This window comes from Pelecanus crispus, chromosome 21 (genome assembly GCF_030463565.1).
Source record: "Pelecanus crispus isolate bPelCri1 chromosome 21, bPelCri1.pri, whole genome shotgun sequence".
Taxonomy (NCBI): Eukaryota; Metazoa; Chordata; class Aves; order Pelecaniformes; family Pelecanidae; genus Pelecanus; species Pelecanus crispus.
In genome coordinates this window covers 6,313,927-6,332,473 of record NC_134663.1, presented here as the reverse complement: position 1 = coordinate 6,332,473, position 18,547 = coordinate 6,313,927, and the positions used below count along the sequence as shown (strand labels likewise).

The window sequence follows — 18,547 nt, the reverse complement described above, 5'->3', positions numbered from 1 at the left end:
AACGCCCCTAAAGCCCCTCTACACGCCCAGGGCCGTCCAGACCCCGGGACCCCCGTCGCTGCCTGCTCATTTCTGCCAGCCGCTGCCTCCGGCTGCTTTTCTGACCGAATCTCCCTCCCTTAGACTCAAATAATTAGCGCTGGGGCTAATTATTTACCTAATTACCCTTCCCTTCGCTCCCCTCTCCGGAGCACAAGCCTGGGCACGATCACCCGTTGCGAAAACATGGGTGGCTCGGCTTCGCCTTATTAAAAGATTTCCTGTTAGCGCTCGCGGCTGATGTTCGGAATACGTGAGCTTTGCCCAGCCCCGTGCCAAAACACCGGCATTTCACCCCAATTCACGCCTGGGACCGCACGGCCGGATCCTGCTGCAGCCATCACCAAAGAAAAGCCCTTTTATTGTTGCCGGGAGGGACGGGGACGGCACAGGAGGAGTGAGCAGGGGGGAAGGAGCCCACGCGACCCCAGGGGAAGGGGCTCGAAGGAGCCACCGCGTCCCCCAGCAGCTGTGGGAGGGGTGGGCGAGCCGGGACCGCCAGCATCTCCAAACTCCTTCTACTTCTAAAGCAACACCAAGGAAAGGAACTCAACAAGGGGGGGAAGGTGGCAGCTGGGCTGGGCTCTTCCTTGTTCACAGTGAATTTAGGGAGATGGGCAGGGGGAATCCCACGCTCACAGGTTTTGCTAAGAAAAAAAAAAAAAAACCCAAACCCAAACCACCCGCTTTGGCCTGGTTTGATCTCCGCTGCAGGGAGCTTGCTCACACCCGATTCAAATCCCCGCAGCGTGGTCTGGGGAGAGGGGAGGGCAGAGAAAACCCCTGTGGTGGGGAGAGCAGGGAGGAAAATGCAGGGACGCTCATGGCAGCCCCGGTGGCAAGCTCTCGGTGCTCAGCGTGGTGGCCGCAATGCTGTGGAGCCAGGTTTTGGCTCTCGAGGTGGTGTTGGAGCCTGCGAGATGCTAAAAGCAATCCAGTGAGCTTTGTCAGCGAGCCAAAATGGGAAAAGCAGTGTCTCCGTTGTGGCCACGCTGGTTCTGAGGCCACAGGGTCAGAGGGAGCGCGGGGGGAGAGGCAAATTGTTCCCTGAAAATGCCCCATAAGGGATTTGTCATCTCCTCCTACAGCCCTGAAAGAGAATTCACACTCCAAACCAGAGGGAGGAGGGGGAGATCAGCACTGCAGGGGCTCAGGATGGGATCGGACCCTTCATCCTGACCCAGGGCCAGCTACGGGGCACAGGAGAGGGCGGAGGAGAGCAGCGCCTGCGTCAGCCCTGCTGCTGAGGGAGCAGGGCAATGGCACTTCACTTGGAGAAAAAAAAAAAAAAAAGAAATAAAAGCCACGTATCATTTGGAAGAATCAGGCAGGAGCCAAGTGCTCCCGGGGGGACGGAGCGGCGCTGGTCCCCGCAGCCCCCGACAGCCCCCCTACTCTATCAGTTCCACGTAATTGGCGGGGAACATGCCGAAGTGGCCGTCAGGACCGTAGCCGCGCCACCAGCCTTCGTCGATCATCTCGATGTTGGTGATGATGTTTTCCGGATCAAACGAGATCTCGGTGTCATCAGCTGGAACGAGACAGAGCGAGGGAGGGGGTCAAACCCAACCCGATCCCCACCCCAGCACAGCCGGAGACGCTGGGAGCCCCTCCTGCCCGGACACGCCGCGCCGGGCACGCAGCCCCCCCGCCGGACACCCCCATGCTCAAAGAAAGGGGTCCGTGACCCAGGTGGCTTCCCTGGGGCTGTGTCCTGCCGGGGCCCAAACCCCTCGACAGCCACTCGTCACAGCAGCCTGCTGTTTTTACGGCTGGAAAAAAGCAAGGAGAGCTCAGCCCCGCTGCTGCTGTGAAAGGCCGGGGGTGCAGTAAATTAGAAGATGTGAATATCTGGGTAAAACAGGCTCCGGGGCAGGAGGCAGGGGAGGGAAGACAGGGAGGTGAGTGAGAAACAGATGTTAGGGGAAAAAAAAGAAAAAAAAGAGAAGCCATCAGCTTGCTTCCTTCCTTTTCCAGCTCCAATTTGGATGGGAGACGCCCTATCTAGCACCCTGCCGCGGGATCGCCCGGCACGATGGGTGATGGCTCCTGCCCAGCTCTCCGGGAACGGACCGGGCCCAGCAAACCCCTGCCCAGTTCAGGGGAAGCCAGCGCTCGGCAGCCCTTACCAGCCTGATAGTCGTACAGCGCCCGCGCGCACAGCCCCTTCCCCGTCAGGTCCGGCGGCTGCTGGTACTCAACCGGGTACTCGTATTTGGCATCATCAACTTGTTCCTTCAGGAGAGAGGCAGAAAAGCGAGTTACCAGCGTGAATGATGCTGTGCCAAGCAGCTCGTGCTTCATTAGCCACAGAAAGGGTCTGCGGGCCGGGGTCTCGCCACCCCAACGCACGTCACACGGGGTGCACGTCACCCCGCTCTGCTGCTTGCAGCCCTGCTTGGTTTCCCGGGTGGATCAGGAGGTGTTGCACACCGGGAATTGCAGGAGAAAACAGTGGGAGGGAGTAGCACAACACCATGCAACACCCAGAGATTTAGATCAGCACCCCGAGCCTCGGAGAACTGCATGCCAGAGGTCCCAGGTGCCACCCCCAGAATAAAAACGCTGTTTCTGGGGGCTCCCCGCGTCGCTGCCAGGAGGTAAAGGAGTTGAGCGTGCAAACGAGCCTCGCACCGAAGAGCGGAGGCGGCCAGCTCTCCGGTTTGGCTCACAAACCGGCACCGATCCTGCAGTGCCTCTGGCCCAGCAGCCAGCGTCACAACCAGAAATACCGGAGACCAGCAGCAGACAATGCTTCTGGAAGCCGATCCCTCGGGACCTCCGCTGCAGACAGTGGTTCATCACCCCCACGTTTAAGCCTGCTGCAGCTGGACAAGCTCCAACTCCAGTTTTCCAAGCATTTCTCTCTCATTACTATTTTGAGACCTGAGCTGGCTGCTTTTGACTTTCCTTTCGTACAGAAAGGCTGAGGCGATCACTCAGCCCATCTCCCGCTCCTTTTGAACCAGCCGGACGCTTCCAGACAAATTTGAGAACGCGAAAATTAAGTATGTTTGAAACGCTTATGGTTTTGCGAGGGGAGGGGGACAAGAGGGATGAATAGAGGAGAGGAAACCAAACGGCCACCACATCTCCAAGGGAAATACTGCAGCATGACACAACCCCGCTATTAGACGCTGGAGAATCTGATGGACGTGCCAAAAATAGCTGGGCTTTGTCAGCTCCTCTGGCTTTGGACGCGCAAAGAAGCCGGAGAAGGAGGAGAAAGTGCTTTGGCAAAGAGGCCGATGAGAGGCTCTCCCCTTGCCCCCGGGACGGGGGGGTGACCCCAGCGGAGCGCCCAGGGCACAGGGTGCGGACGGGCGACGGGCGCTCAGCCCAGCGTCTCTCGCTGCCAGCGCTGGGAAGGGACGCAGCCGCATCCCCTCGCCGTGCGGACGCAGCCCGAGTGCGTGCGAGCTCTGGGGTTTCTCGTTTCCCTACTGATTTTAGCCCCGGCAGCCGGGCTCCGAGCACCGGAGGGTGAGTTTGTACCCAAAGAGACGCTCGTAAGCGGGTTCCAGACTCATCCTAAAAGATGAGACAAAGCCATGCTCCCTTGCATGAGGATCCTGGCCAGCTCTCAGGTTCCCCTTGCCCCCCCTATCCTCCCCCATGCATCAACCTGAGGCGGTTCTTCATAGATGGCCGAGGGGTCCGGCGGCTCCTCGTACAGATTTGCCTCTTCTGCGTGGGAAGCCGGGACGCTTGAATTGTACCCAGCGTCTCGCCCTGCAAAAGAAACGCACAGTATGTCGCCACGATATCCGTCACCAAAACCTCTCCCTGTCCCCTCGTTCATCCGACTCCTGCTCCAGGCTGCAGTGCCACCAAACTCCTGCTATGAGCTGGATGTCACCCGGGCGCCCTGTCCTGCAAAGGGGATGGGTCCAGCAAGCACGAACCCAGCCACGGGGCGAGCAGGGGTTTAGGGAACGATAAAAAGGACGAGGGAGAGATCCAGGATCTGCGAGGGGGACAGGAATAAGCGCGCTCAAGATGAACCACTTCCAAGCTGCTCCTCGTGCTGAGCACCAAAGCTGTCGGGGAAGGCTCGGCGCAGAGACCCTGGCCAAGAGCAGCATCTAGCGGTGACTGCAGCCGGGGACCGATGGAGCCGTCCCGGGCCCTCGGCCGCTGGGGTGGACGGGACAGAAATCATAGAGTCATCAATCATAGACTCGTTTAGGTTGGAAAAGACCTTTAAGATCATCCAGTCCAACAGTTAACTTAACACTACCAAGTCCACCACTCAACCCATTAAGGGCAGAGTCATAATGTCATGTTTCCTGGCTTGGTGGCTGGATTATTTCTAATGAAAGTAAAAACTAGGAATCATGAATGTTGGAAAGGATCTCTAAGATCATCAGTCGAACCGTCACCCCAACCCCACCATGCCCACTAAACCATGTCCCCCAGTGCCACCTCTGCCCATTTTTTGAACCCCTCCAGGGATGGGGACTCCCCCACCTCTCTGGGCAGCCTGTTCCAATGCTTGGCCACTCTTTCCATGAAGAAATTTCTCCCAATATCCAACCTAAACGTCCCCAACGCAGCTTGAGCCCATCTCCTCTCGTTCTATATCACTTGTTACTTGGCAGAAGAGCCCAACACCCTCCCGTCAGGAGCTGCAGAGCGATCAGGTCTCCCCTCAGCCTCCTCTTCTCCAGGCTGAACACCCCCAGCTCCCTCAGCCGCTCCCCACCAGCCCTGTGCTCCAGACCCTTCCCCAGCTCCGCTGCCCTGCTCTGGACACGCTCCAGCACCCCAATGTCCTCCTTGTGCCGAGAGGCCCAAAACTGGACACAGCATTCCAGGTGCGGCCTCACCAGCGCCGAGCACAGGGGCACAATCACCTCCCTGCTCCTGCTGGCCACACCATTCCTGACACAAGCCAGGATGCTGTTGGCCTTCTTGGCCACCTGGGCACACAGCTGGCTCATGTTCAGCCGCTCTCGACCAACACCCCCAGATCCTTTTCAGCCAGGCAGCTTTCCAGCCACTCTTCCCCCAGCCTGCAGCGCTGCGTGGGGTTGTTGTGCCCCAAGTGCAGGACCCGGCACTTGGCCTTGTTGAACCTCACACAGTTGGCCTCGGCCCATCGGTCCAGCCTGTCCAGGTCCCTCTGCAGGGCCATCCCACCCTCCAGCAGATCGACACTCCCACCCAGTTTGGTGTCACTGGAGCCCTGCATCAACGACACGATCCTCTGGGCTTTACTGGGATGGCGAAACCCAGCCCCGTCTAACTGCTAGAGCTGGCTGCTGTCACCGCGCTCTGCTGCCCAGAGGGAAATCACTGCGTGGGGGCAGAAAGCCTCCTTTGCTGGGTCTCAAAGGCATTTTGGAGAGGTCTGAGTGCGAACCTCAAAGCCCCTGCAACAGGAGGTCCAGAGAGGGGCTCTGGGAGTGCACATAGCTGAATTTCAGCCTTTCAGCCAGGAGATGTCCTCATCCCCTTGGCTGCTGAACCTCCCGCTAAGTCTGAGAAGAAAAGGAAGGGGCCTTTGCACCAGGCAGCAATAACTCTCCTCCTTCCCCAGCCCCAGCATCGTGCTCAGCCCTTGCCGTCCCCTTCGGCCAGAGACAAAGCCTGCGGGTTTGTGACCTAAAGATCCACTCGCGCTCTGTCGAGGTGTGGCAAAACGGAACGGAAACTCGGAGCCTGGCCTCAACATGCCCAACTTCGGGGACCTATTTGGAGAGGCGAGGTGAAAAGCTTTGGGTAGCCGAGGAAGCAAAGCCACGCACCTGCGGTGGGTACCGGAGAGGCTGGAGGAGTCCCCCAAGCAGAGGAGGGGGTGAAGGAGGCTGGGGGAGCATCCCGGGCAGGAGAGACAGGAGAGGCAGGACTTGGCACAGAATTCACCTCCTTCTGCAGGAAAGGGCTGCGAAGCTTGCCTAGAAAAGGATCAAACGTGCTGCAGGAGCCGGGCAGGCGTCGAGGCTTCCAGCCGCATGGCGACAGCCCCGTGGCTCCCCAGGAGTTAGTCACTGAAGGGTGTTGTTGGATGCTTTTTGCCTTAGGAGCCCACTGCTCGGTTATCCTCCTAAGCAGGATTTTCCAGCTCTAATCCTGGTTGTGGAAAACAAGTTTGTCTACTGGTTACAGCAGTAGCTGCAGCCAAGCAAAAAAAAAAAAAAAAAAAAAAAAAAGACACAGTTTTGGGGAGGAAGAGTAGCTGGAGCACACCACCCCCCCGGTCCTGCTCTCCACCTCTCTACGGTGATTTTCAGAGCACCCTGGATTTCACAGACATTAGGACCGGCAACTGGGAGAGGCACGATTCGAAGTGCTTGCTGCCAGCCTTCTAAGCCAGCGTGCTTTCCTTTGGCAGAAGGTAACTACTCGCTGTTATCTCCCCCATCTATGCCAAGAACGCAAACAAAAGCAAAGCAGGAGAGTTACGAGACAAGCCCTACCCCAGCGCAGCAGTGAATAAGCACCAAGACTGGCCAGCCTACCCTTCGTCCATGGGTTTTATCAGTGCCAGGGCATTTGTCTTCCCTTCCTCCATTGAAAAACATCAAATACCAACTCAAACATGGGAAATCCCAAGGGATTTCTCACCCTCAGAAATAGGCCTCCCCCCCAGGATGTTTAAACAGCAAGAAAGACATTTTCCTGCCGTGGGGTTTCACCCTGTCCCACTGATGGCTTGCCTACGCAAGAAAGCACATTTGTGCTCCTATCGCAAAACAAAAGCGCTTATTCCAAATTAATTCAAGCTACTTTCAGGGAGGTTGAGCTGAGGAGGAGACATTCATCCAGGGATATCACGTGTTCTCAGTGACTTCCTCAGCTAGTTTCAGCTTTGCTTTTCACAGCTTCCTGGTTTCTATCTGGTAGATCAGATCAGTCTCTTCTAAAGGGACACACTCCTGTTGGTTCAGGCAGTGCAAAAAGATCGGGCGGAATTTACGGTACTCAGGATAGATTGCAACAGTGGTCCCTTTCTGGCATTAATATATTTAATTTTCATTTTAAAAATTAAATTTACGCTTCACGTGTCGAGTCAAAGTACGGAAAACTTCAGTCTCGGCTGTTAAAACCTGGCGCAGCCCGCAGCGAGAGCCTTACCATGAAAAAACATTGCGCGAGCTGGGTGTGAGACACTGCTCTGCCTATGGCAGAGAGCACCGGGTGTGATGAGAGCTACCCGTGCTCAGTGGGAACCATGGCCTCACGGGTAACGCGCCCATCCCAAACACGTGCTCCCCGCACTGGGAGCGCTCTCCGTGCACAGATTCCCCCCGGTGCAGGGAACGGGAAGCGGCTCACACTGCCTGACCCGCCATGAGCGTTGCGCCCCGCGCCGTACCTGGCTGGGAAGCCGTCACCGTGTCCGCCGGCACCGACTTCTCCCTCTGCTTGAAGATGTCCCGGGGGTTCACCGCCCTCTGCGCTATCAGCGACGCAGCCTCCTGCGAAGGTGAAGAGCGCACAGACCCCGCGGTCAAGGCCTTGATGGGGGGGAGCAGCACCCCCACCGCCACGCAAGGCGGGGAGCCGAGCCGACGCAGCCTCCCCAGCAAAGCGCTCGGGCTCCTGGCAGCGTACCTGGGCTTTCTCCACCGATTCACTTCTCTTGAAGCCCTTCCGCTGCCTGGCCTCGTACTCCTCGGCTTGCTCCTTCTGCAGCACAAGAGAGGGTCTGCTACAGCCTTGGCGGGCACCAAGCCAGCCCCCTCCTTCCCCAATCCAGCCCCAAGGACCGAGAAATGGGAACAAGGAACAGACACGGCCATGCAGAGCGAATGGGGAGGAAACCCCCTGGATCTGGGAGGGAGCGCAGGAGCTTTGCTGGGCTGAGGATAAGCACTTGGTTTCCTCCGGTGTCCCCAGGCTCTTTTCCAGAGTTTTAAACTCTGCTTTCCCCAGGGGCTGCGGCTGGACCGGCCGTTGGGAGCACACAGCCAGCATGAGCAGAGATATAAAGCGAGATCCAAGGAAACCCAAGCCCATCCAACAAAATCGAGGATGGACAAGAGACCTGGAGGACCAGCTCGTGGCACCTCTCCTGCCAGAGTGTGTCCGTGGGCCTTTCCACCTCCCCCTCCTGCCGTGACAACACCCAGGGTGCTCCTCCACCACCCCCTGCCTCTGCCCACAGCACGGTCTGCACCACGGCACCCTGTCCTCTCCGTCACGGGGGATGTATGAAGAAACCTCGCCACGGGGGACAACGCCGAAGCTCACCCATTGCTGCTGCTCCCTGTCCCTGTTCTCTGCCTCCTGCTGCTGCTGGAGTCTCCTGCGGCGACAAACGACAAATCAGGGTTAACAAAACAGGCAGGACAAGCGGTTTGCTCTGCACAGGGCTGCCCTGGGACCTCACCCTGCTGCAGCTACGCTTTGCTTCTTTAGGAAGACCAAAGGAAGGAGAATCCCCCTCACCTCCGAGGCCAGACGAGGAGCCACAGGCCACCCCCGGAGCCATGCAGGGGGAGAGAGGGGCAGAGTAGCAGGAACTGCTTCAAATAGTGGGACCAAACTGGGGAAATCTCTTCCTTCAGGGGCACAGACAAGGGCACCCGGCATGGCAGGGCCGGGCAGAGTTCCCCATCTGAGCTCAAAACAGGAAGGCAGTGCCCACTCCTGCTCGCCGAAGCGAACTCCACCACCTAACAGGGGTCACGCTGGGCTCGGAGAGGAAGGAAATCAGCACAATGCCAGTCCCGGCACACGCTGCCTCCTCTCTGCAGGGCGCAGAGCCCTCCACCAGCCGGCCCGGACCTCCGGCACCCCATGAATGGTGGCCACAGGTTTCAACAACGTGTTTCAGAAGCACCCTGCAAGGGGGTGACCCGGTCCTGGGGGCAGGATCCATGGGCAGGGAGACCCATGGGTGACGCTGGACAAGCAGCCAGGCTTGTCGGCGGTTTGGCCGGGGAGAAGATGCGCTCTCCACCCCAGGGGCTTGCTCAGGAACACCCAGCCGGAGGAGCCCACAGGTCAGCCCGATCAGCCAGGCCGAACCTCCACCACCACTCCAGGAAGGTGAGCAAAGGTGAACACAACTCATTCGCACGTCGGCAGGAGCAGACCGACGTTCGGGTTGTGCGGGGGCTATCAGGAGGATCGGACCTGCGGATCGCCGTGCCCGAGGGCAGCGTGCCGTGGGGGCGGCCGGGCTGAGCCTGCCCCAGCGCAAGCCAAGGCAGATCCCCTCCGCAGCTGCTGTCTTAAAAGAGGTTTCCTGGAATTGCAGCGATTGCAGCAGCATGGAACGCATGGACACGATCTGCCACTCCCTGAGGAGCAACCCGCTGGCAGCGCAGGGGCTGGAGAGGGGACAGCAGCTCGGAGGAGGTGGTGACAAGGGCACACAGCACCACTGAGAGCAAAGCCGAGAGATTCCCAGAGCGCGGGACGGGCTCTGGGAATCATTACGAACGCTCAGCAGTAGCAGGGACTCACTTCTGGGCTTCGATTTCATTGGATCTCGCTTTATATCTCTGTTCTCGCCCCGCCGCTTCCTGCAGCTCTCGCTCCCGACGCTCTCTCTCTAGCCGCTGCCGCTCCTCCTCCGCTCTCCTCTTCTCCTCCAGCCGGCGGTTTTCTTCATCTTTCTAATGGGAGACGTGCATCAAGTTGTGGGTTTAATGCTGCCAGCTCTGAGAACCCCCCCCTGTTCTTTGCACACCGCGCTGTGCCACCAGCCGGCACGGCAGATCTCCTGGCAGCTCCAGGACGTGCGGCGCCCGTAACGTTTCCGCAGCCTGAAGATTTCACGCACTGTTGCTAAACCCCTGTGAAACCCCCGGTGTAGAGCAACCTGAATGGGAAGCAAATACAGAGCAGACTTGCCCTGCTGCTCAGCCTTGGAGAGCTGCCTTCAGGAAGGTCAAAAGCCAGCCCCCTCACCCAAATGGAGTTTGCCAGCCACTGGGAGCTTGGGCTGCAGCCCAGCCCTCTCCCCCTGCGCCTGCCCCAGCAGCCCTGAGCCAAATTAAGATGAGATAAAAAGCATCTTGCTCTTCAAGACCAATTTCCTCCTCCCCTTCCACCTGAGGCAGCAGGACCTCTGCAGCCAGCCCAGCCCCGTGCTGCTTTCCGACCCATCCATCATCCCCACCTTGCCAGAGGTCTGGATCTCTGGGCAGGAGAGCCCAGGTTAGAGAGGGAAGATGCAGACGGAGAGAATCTCCAGCTACATCCAAATGCCTTGTCCTGCTCGTGCCTGGCTGCTGAAGAGAAGCGGCAGCACTCACCTCAGCTTTGGCCCAGAAATTATCTTTATTGACTCTCTTGAGCTCGGACATTGCATTCGTCTTCTGATAGACAGAGCCCTGGGGGGAGGCAGAAGGTGGCACATGTGAGCAGTAGTCACTGAGCAATCACAGTTTCTCATTTCTCTGCAGAAATGTGTCCCCATGGCTTTCTGGCAGCTTTCTCCTGCTGCTGCGGGACCGGCCAGACCCTCTTTGCTTTCCCCTGGCAGAGGGCACCCAGCCCCACACAGCACGGGCCAGCAGGCTGGGTTGAAAGGGTCAACGGAAGATACATAACATGAAGAATAAAAAAAAAAAAAAAAAAAAAAAAAGAGACACTTTGTGGTAGAATATAACAGCAAAACCAGCACGGTCCCGCATTTCAGCACAGTCTGTGACTTTTTAAAAGTTACTGCAACCCGATGCTTTGCCCCAGACTTTAAAGACGGGCCGGCCAAGGCCCAGTGATGTGCATGTCACCAAAAACAGGGACTTCCAACCTAGTTTTCATCATGCCTCAAGCAAAAATCAGGTCGCCAGTGGAGCCCAGGCTGGAGCAGCCAGCAAAGAAGCGACCAGGACACATGGGAACCTGGCACTGCCACACCAAAGCGGGGCCAGGGGGAGAGCGAGCGTCTTGCATGCTCAGATTTGCTCTTTACCCACATCTCAGAGCAGCGGCGAGCAATTCAGAGTCAGAGAGCATGTGCAGCTGAGCTTCTCCTTTGTACAGCTGAGAAACCTCACTTGCTTGGTGTGTGTGTTAAAAAAACACCTTCCTACAGAACATTTCCACGTAGAAAGAAAGGGAGTTGCTGAGATCTCTGGCCTCGACACTTCACAGCACCGAGGGAAGCCTCAGTTTTCGCCTGCAAGCAGGTCAAAATGCCACTGCACTGACACGTCTTGCTCCCTGTCCCTCGGCTGCACCACAGCCTCGGAGAAGCCCCAGGCCTCGCAGATCCTCTGCAAATTTGAAAAGCTGGAGCTTTTGTGTCTCTCAAAACCTGAACAGAACTGCGGGGAATCAGTCCTGCTTAAAAAAAACAATGGTTGGGCCTATGCAGAGGAGAGCTTAGTCCTTCTGTTTGCTGCAAGGACATCTCAGCTCTGCCACCACCCCGTGCTCTTGCCCTGATTCACTCTGCAACGAGAGAGGAACCAGCCCTCGGCAAAGTCATCGGTGCTTCCTCGGTCACGTCAAAGCACGGGGAGCCCCCTCCACCCCAGGGTGACGGCGGTCCCGGACCCTGCCCTTCCCGACTGCGAGCCCAGAGGGACGAGAAAGCCCCCACAGAGCAAACTCACCACGGGAGCTTGAGGGCCCGAGTCCTGGAACTTGCTGCTTCTCCTTGTGGAAGTTGTAGTTGGCCCCAGAGGCCTTGGCGACCTTCTCCATGATGAGTTCGGGCTCGACGTCCTCCTCCGCGCGCGCGTTGATGGTGACATGAGCCCCCTGAGCAGGGAGAAAGCCGGCACAGGAGTGAGAGGGCGACTCCAGGGGCCACTAAACCCACCACGCGGCTTCGACGGGCCCTGCCTGCGCTCCTCGAGCTCCCAAGGGAAGGAAAAGGGCTCAGGCGACAAGGGGAGGTCACCGGCCACTCTAAGATAACACAACTCTGGGAAAGCAAATGCCTGCGAGGGAGCGAGAGGCTCGTTTCACCTCCTCTGCAGTCTCCAGAGCCGTTTTCGACTGCGAGAGGTTTGCGTTGCGAATCAGCCTCTGAAACGCACGCCTGGGTTACGCACCGCAGGGAGTACCAAGCGCCGGGGCAGCGCTGCCCAGCCTCTCCTGGGCACGGTCCTGCCTGCAAACAGACGCCTCCGTGCCACCCCAAAGAGCAGCGCAAGCCACGCGGCACGCAGGTTCCCGAGCCGGGGGCCCACCGATCTGGGGAGGACGCAATGGAAAGGGACCAGACCTTTAGGAAGTTTGCTACAGTGCTGACGTGGTTGGCGCAGGCTCCTTTCCTCACGTCATTCACGCCTTCGCCAGTCTGCAAAGAGAAACCGTCGGCACCTGCTCACCTGAGAATCCCATCCCAGGCTGGTTTTATAGCAGCAGCACCTTGATCTAAGCCTGCAAATCATCCATGCTGGCCACGGCGAGGGCCTCACCAGTGTTTACTGCGTGGAAAAAGCCCCTGCTCTGCAGCGAGCGCTGCCCCAAGGGAGACGGTGAGCCTCCTGCCCAGGGACAATGAGGGCTCCAGGCTCCTGCTCATCCTCAAGCGCCTCATTCAACCCGTCTCAGACGGCTTCAGGGCCATTTACCGGCAGCGTCACTGCCAGCTGGGCGAGCTACGTGGCCAAAGAGACGCAACGGGGAAGAGAATCCTCCCAGCCTCTCTTCACCTGTGTCCACGGGGTCTGGACTACACGCCCACAGCAGTGAGCACGGTACGCCCTCGGTACTGCAGCTTGGTGGAGCGGATTCAACGTGCTGGCTGCCGAGCGTTCGGCAATTACGGTTCGAGAGAGAATCAAAGGGAGAAACGGTCGTTTATTTCCACCACGTCCCCCCCAGGTCCCCACTCACCCAGTTGATGAGGACATATTTGGGCAGGCCGGAGTTGGGATCCTTCACCCTGCAGAAGGCGTACATCACCTTCCCGCTGTTGAGCTCCTCCACCATCTCCTCCAGGCCACCATCTGTCCCGGGAGAGAAACGAGAGGGCGTGAGAAAAGCAGATCACGTACACGTGGTGGGAACGGCCCAGCCTGTGGAGGTTGCAGCCTCCTGGCTCTTTATTTCCTGAAGATTATTCCTGTCCTACACCGAGAGTACTTCAGACCCCTCACGTTTGCCCTAGTCCTTCCGTCACCTGCTCGTTTGTGCAGGAGCCGAGTCTCAGCCTGCTCTCACCCACGCCTCCCTCCCCAGCAGCCTTCACCGCCAGAGTTCCTCTTCCTCAGACCTTTGCTGCGACAAGCACAAATCCACACATGGAAAGATCCCGGGTCCATAACACAAGCCAAGCGACGACAGAGAAGGGAAAGGTGATGCTCACATGCCCCAGACGTAAGTTAGAGGCTTTAACCAGAGCAGGCAGCTGCAAACTCTGCCCACAGGTTCCTACATGAAACCGCACTGTGAGGTCTCTGGCGAGCACCACCACCGCCGGAAAACAGCTCAGTGATGATCGGAAAGGTCCCAAGAAGTGGCGGAGGAACTGGCTACACCTTGTTCCCATCTCACCTTCTAAGTCCGGTGGCGGCTGTGACGAGCCCTGCTTCGTCAAATGGGAAGTAGAGAAGAAACCGAAACGCTAGCACAGGGTACGGCCATGCTCACCAACCGTAGGAGGAAACCTCCTGCCCTCGCGCTTTCCTCGCTGGTGTTAAGCCCGCAGGGCCCCTCCAGGCACCTCTTTGCAGGGGCTGCTCTCAGCTACGAGCTCAGGGGTGAAGGAGGAGAGAAAGCCCACCTCTGCACAGAAGGAAAAAAGAATTGTGCAAGGCTCAGCAGAGGGGTTGTGCAAGACAGGCGAGCGATGGAAAGTGCTACGTTGCCCCACGAACCGTAGCATTGCTCTCGCTAAAAGCGTATGCCAAAAAACCACCAGAAAAGGAGGAAAAAGGCAAAAATGTGCTCTCGTTTCAAAAAATTCCCACAGACCACGATTCCTCCTACTTTGGTTTGTCTGACCTCTGAAAAGCGGAAAGCGAGCTACTGCTTACCATCAAACACTGGCAGCAACTGCACAGCCGAGTCTGTTTTGCTCTGCACTGCAGCAGGACCCCAGATCATTTTCTTCTCCGCTATTAAATATTTATGCTTTGGCTTTAAATTTAGCACGGTGGTTTCCAAGCCCAGCAGAAAAGTTTAAGGCTGGAAGTCTGAAGCCGGTCGGCTGACGGCAGCCCTCGCCGGCTGCTGGGAGGGGACCGGGCCCGGGTGTTTGCCGGGTCAATGTTTAACGCCGCGGCGGCGGGCACGGAAGGACACAAAGGGAAGTGCTGGGAGGAGCAGAGCTCTGCGGAGAGGTCCGGTAGCAGGGAGCGGCAGAGTTTTTCTGTGCCCAACCAAGCAGGGTCCAGCATAAAAACCACACAGGACTTTTTAATTTGCACACAAAACTCGCCAAGCAGCTAACACCCGCACGAGCCCTAAATTCAGATCCCTCTCCCATGCAACCCTAACTCTTCGACAGCAGCAAATCTGTGTCTCAGCCCCATCGGCAGGCCCCCGCAGCCGCGCTCCAGCACAGATCTGGTGCTCAGGCAGTTGCATCCTCTGCAGCCTCCCAAGGCTCCACAGCCCTCGCCTGCAGCTCGGGTTTTTTTGCGGAACAAAAGGCGCCAGCACCAAACCACCCGCAACACGGGCTTCACCAGACCCTGCAAAGCTGCCCAGAAACGTCTCACCTGACCACAGTCGCTGCGAGCTTCGTGGGTTGTGAGAAACACTTGCAAATGAGAAAGGCAGCCGGCGAGGGAACACAGCTGAGCGCTGGAGGATGCAAATCTAGCGAGTGGAGAAACCTGCCTGGATGTGTTGCTTTCTACCAGCTTTAGCTTTGCATCAAGAAGCATTTGTGTGGGAATCGGCAGCCGGATAAAAAAATAAAAAAAGTCCCACAAAACAGGGAACCAAAGAAAGAAGAGGCACTTTAGCAGCAGCGAGATGGAATTGCCAGCCTGAGAAAGCCAGCTTGGAAGCACTTCGTGGTCCTTCCCTCATCTTGCGCTGCGGCCGGCTGGGATCTAAAATACTTCAGGACTGCAAAGAGGCACACGGACCTGAAATTTGGATCCTTCAGAACAGAGGAAAACCAAAGGGAAGAAGAAGACAGAGCCACGCATGTGCCTCTCCCGCCTGCCGCCAAGACTATTCTCTATTTTCCTCACTCAGAAACTGCACCAAACACTCTGGTGCTCCCAGACGCGCGCCCTCGCCCCACCGCCAAGGCCACCCCTCGCCAGCGTCGAAGGGCGAGAACAGGCTCGGGGATTAAACCAAAAATCACCCTTTACTGAGGGGCGAGGGAGCGAGGCACCGCTTCCCACCGCTGGAGCTGTTCCAGGCAGAGGCTGGATGCCGCCAGCAGCGCTGAGCGACAAAAGCCGGCCAGACCTCGTGAGCTGAGCCCTGCAAGCAGCCCCAGCCTCGGCCGGCAGCGCCAGGGACGAGGGCACGGTCCCCTAACACGCTCACCTCCGGAGCCGGCCACGCGCAGGGTCGTTGCTGTTGCCTTCGTAGGTGAACAGAGCCCTAAAATAAAGCCAGAAGCAGAGGTTTTATCCAGCCCGGTGAGAAACGCTTGCCCCAAACCTCACAGCCTGTCAGCACCCTCCTCTCCCGCACCAACTCCTCTGGACCCCCTGCAGCGCACCCCAAAAACTCCCCCGTGTTCACAGTGCCCATCCAGGGTGTCCGCATCCCCCCCGACGCCCCCGATGCACAGCTCCACAGGGCCCCCCACCCTGCACACCCCCTGCCCCACAGCCCAGATACTTCCTGATCCCCCCCCAACACCCCACATCCCCCCCAACACCCCACATCCCCCCCCCAGACACCCCTCCCTGACCTCTCTGTATCCCACCCCCCTTCCCCTGCACACCCCACACCTCCACTCCAGACACCCCCACAGCTCGCGCCCCTCCTACACACCCCACATCCCCCCCAGACACCCCCACACCCTCTAACTGACCCTTTCCACCCCACATCCCCACCCAGACACTGGCCCTGCTCTAAATCTTCCCCTACACACCCCCAGGCCCCCCACCCCACCCCAGACACCCCCACACCCCCCGGGTTCGCTTTTACCCCCCCATCCCCACCCCACCCCCTCAGATCCCCCCTATGCACCCCACCCCCCCCAGGCATCCTGATCCCCCCCTGCATACCTCACACCCCCCCAAACACCCCCCCACCCCCACAGCCCCTCTCCCTGCCCCTCACCCCCTGACCGCCCCCCCCGCACCCCCCACAGCCCCCCAGCAGCCCCCCCATGCCCCCCAATCCCCGCCAGCACCCCCCACAGCCCCCCGCGCCCCCCCCAATCATCCCTTGCAGCCCCTCTCCCGCCCCCCGGCCCCCCCCTCACCAGTCGGTGGGGCTCCCCGCCGCCACCACCCGCCCGTAGGCCTCCTGCAGCGCCCGCCCGTTCTTGCTGAGGTTCAGCGCCATGGCAGCGCCCGCTCCCGGCCCGCCCCGCGCCGCCACCGCCGCCCGGCCCGCCCCGGGCCCGCCCCCCGCCCCACCGACCGCCCCGGGCCCGCCCACCGCCCCACCGACCGCCCCACCGACAGCCCCGGGCCCGCCCACCACCCCACCGGCCCGGCCCTGCGCCCGCCCACCGCCCCACCGACCGCCCCGGGCCCGCCTCACCGCCCCACCGACCGCCCCACCGACAGCCCCGGGCCCGCCCACCGCCCCACCGACCGCCCCACCGACCGCCCCGGGCCCGCCCACCGCCCCACTGACCGCCCCACCGACCGCCCCGGGCCTGCCCACCGCCCCACCGACAGCCCCGGACCCGCCCACCGCCCCACCGACCGCCCCGGGCCCGCCCCCCGCCCCACCGGCCCGCCCGGGCCCGCCCCACCGCCTGCCCCGCCCCGGAAGCGCCCGCCCCGCCCCGCCCCTGATTGGCCTCTCCCCCGGGTCGCCCCGCCCCGCCCCCGAGAGGCCTCGCCACACCCCCTAGCTTCCACGCCCCGCCCCCGGACCGTCAAACCACGCCCCCAAACCGCCCCGGATAGGCCACGCCCCCGCGTCCCCCCCCCACGCCACGCCCCCTAGCCGCCACGCCACGCCCCCGGAGCCAGACGCCACGCCCCCCCGCCGCCGCTCCCTGGGTTGCCCCGCCCCTTCCCGGGGGTCCCAGGGAGCCCCCCCAGCGGCAGCGCTGCTCCCCTCGCCCCAGGCCACGAGCGCCCGGAATTCCCTGGATTTCCCTGCATTTCCCTGCATTTCCCCAGTTCCCAGCCTGGCGGGCGGGGGGGCTCCTGGGGGGTCTGGGGGCGTTGCAGCAGCTCCGAGCCCGCAGCTTTTTGGGGTGCAAATGCGCCGCGATTTTACCCCAAAGCATCAAAATTCTGCTTTTTTTTTTTTTTTTTCAGGAAACGCACGAGTTTGGAGTTCGGAAAAGGGCCCGTTTTTGCAGGACAAAGACTTTTCCCATGCTGGGGTCCCTCTCCTCTGCCTCCCCCCCGGAGAGTCACCCCCAAAATTGAGGTGCTGTGGGAAGAGAAGCGGGGGGGGCAGGAGCGCAAGCACCAAACCAAAATTGCCTTTTTCTGCTGTTGTGCTAAGACAAAGCCCGCGCCCCGTGGGGCTGACCGACCCCCCCTTGGGGCTGACCGACCCCCGTGGGGCTGACCGACCCCCCCTTGGGGCTGAACGACCCCCTTGGGGCTGACCGACCCCCGTGGGGCTGAACGACCCCCCCGTGGGGCTGACCCACCCCCCTTGGGGCTGACCGACCCCCCCTTGGGGCTGACCGACCCCCCCGTGGGGCTGACCCACCCCCCTTGGGGCTGACCGACCCCCCCCGTGGGGCTGACCCACCCCCCGTGGGGCTGACCGACCCCCCGTGGGGCTGAACGACCCCCCGTGGGGCTGACCGACCCCCCCCTTGGGCTGAACGACCCCCCTTGGGGCTGAACGACCCCCAGTGGGGCTGACCGACCCCCCCCTTGGGGCTGACCCACCCCCCGTGGGGCTGAACGACCCCCCGTGGGGCTGACCGACCCCCAGTGGGGCTGACCGACCCCCCCTTGGGGCTGACCCACCCCCCGTGGGGCTGAACGACCCCCCTTGGGGCTGACCGACCCCCTTGGGGCTGACCGACCCCCCCTTGGGGCTGACCCACCCCCCGTGGGGCTGAACGACCCCCCGTGGGGCTGACCGACCCCCAGTGGGGCTGACCGACCCCCCCTTGGGGCTGACCCACCCCCCGTGGGGCTGAACGACCCCCCGTGGGGCTGACCGACCCCCTTGGGGCTGACCGACCCCCCCTTGGGGCTGACCCACCCCCCGTGGGGCTGAACGACCCCCCTTGGGGCTGACCGACCCCCCGTGGGGCTGAACGACCCCCCCTTGGGGCTGACCGACCCCCCGTGGGGCTGAACGACCCCCCAGGCGCGGTGGCCTCCGCCCCGCGAGGCCGTGGGGTGGGAGGCAGCTGGGGGGGGGGGGGGCGCAGCTCTAATTAGTGGAGGTGAAAATGAGGAGCCCCCCCGGGTGCCGGGCCAGGGGGGCACAGCCGGGGGGATGCCCCAGGTGGGGCGGGGGGCACGGGCGGGGAGGTGCCCGGTGTGGGGAAGGGGGCACGGGCGGGGGG

General features: G+C 60.7%; 1 protein-coding gene across 1 annotated transcript; it reads right to left on the bottom strand.

The window, feature by feature from the left end:
* Positions 1–1,413: 1,413 nt before the first annotated feature.
* On the bottom strand, positions 1,414–16,389 carry DBNL (drebrin like). Its single transcript, XM_075724090.1, is given in 16 exon segments — positions 1,414–1,570; positions 2,169–2,274; positions 3,665–3,771; positions 5,790–5,939; positions 7,361–7,463; positions 7,600–7,674; positions 8,239–8,293; positions 9,460–9,611; positions 10,254–10,331; positions 11,562–11,600; positions 11,602–11,709; positions 12,179–12,253; positions 12,796–12,908; positions 15,415–15,436; positions 15,438–15,471; positions 16,307–16,389. Coding segments are annotated over 16 exon segments (1,440 nt in total). The 3' UTR covers positions 1,414–1,430.
* Between the last annotated feature and the right edge of the window lie 2,158 nt (positions 16,390–18,547).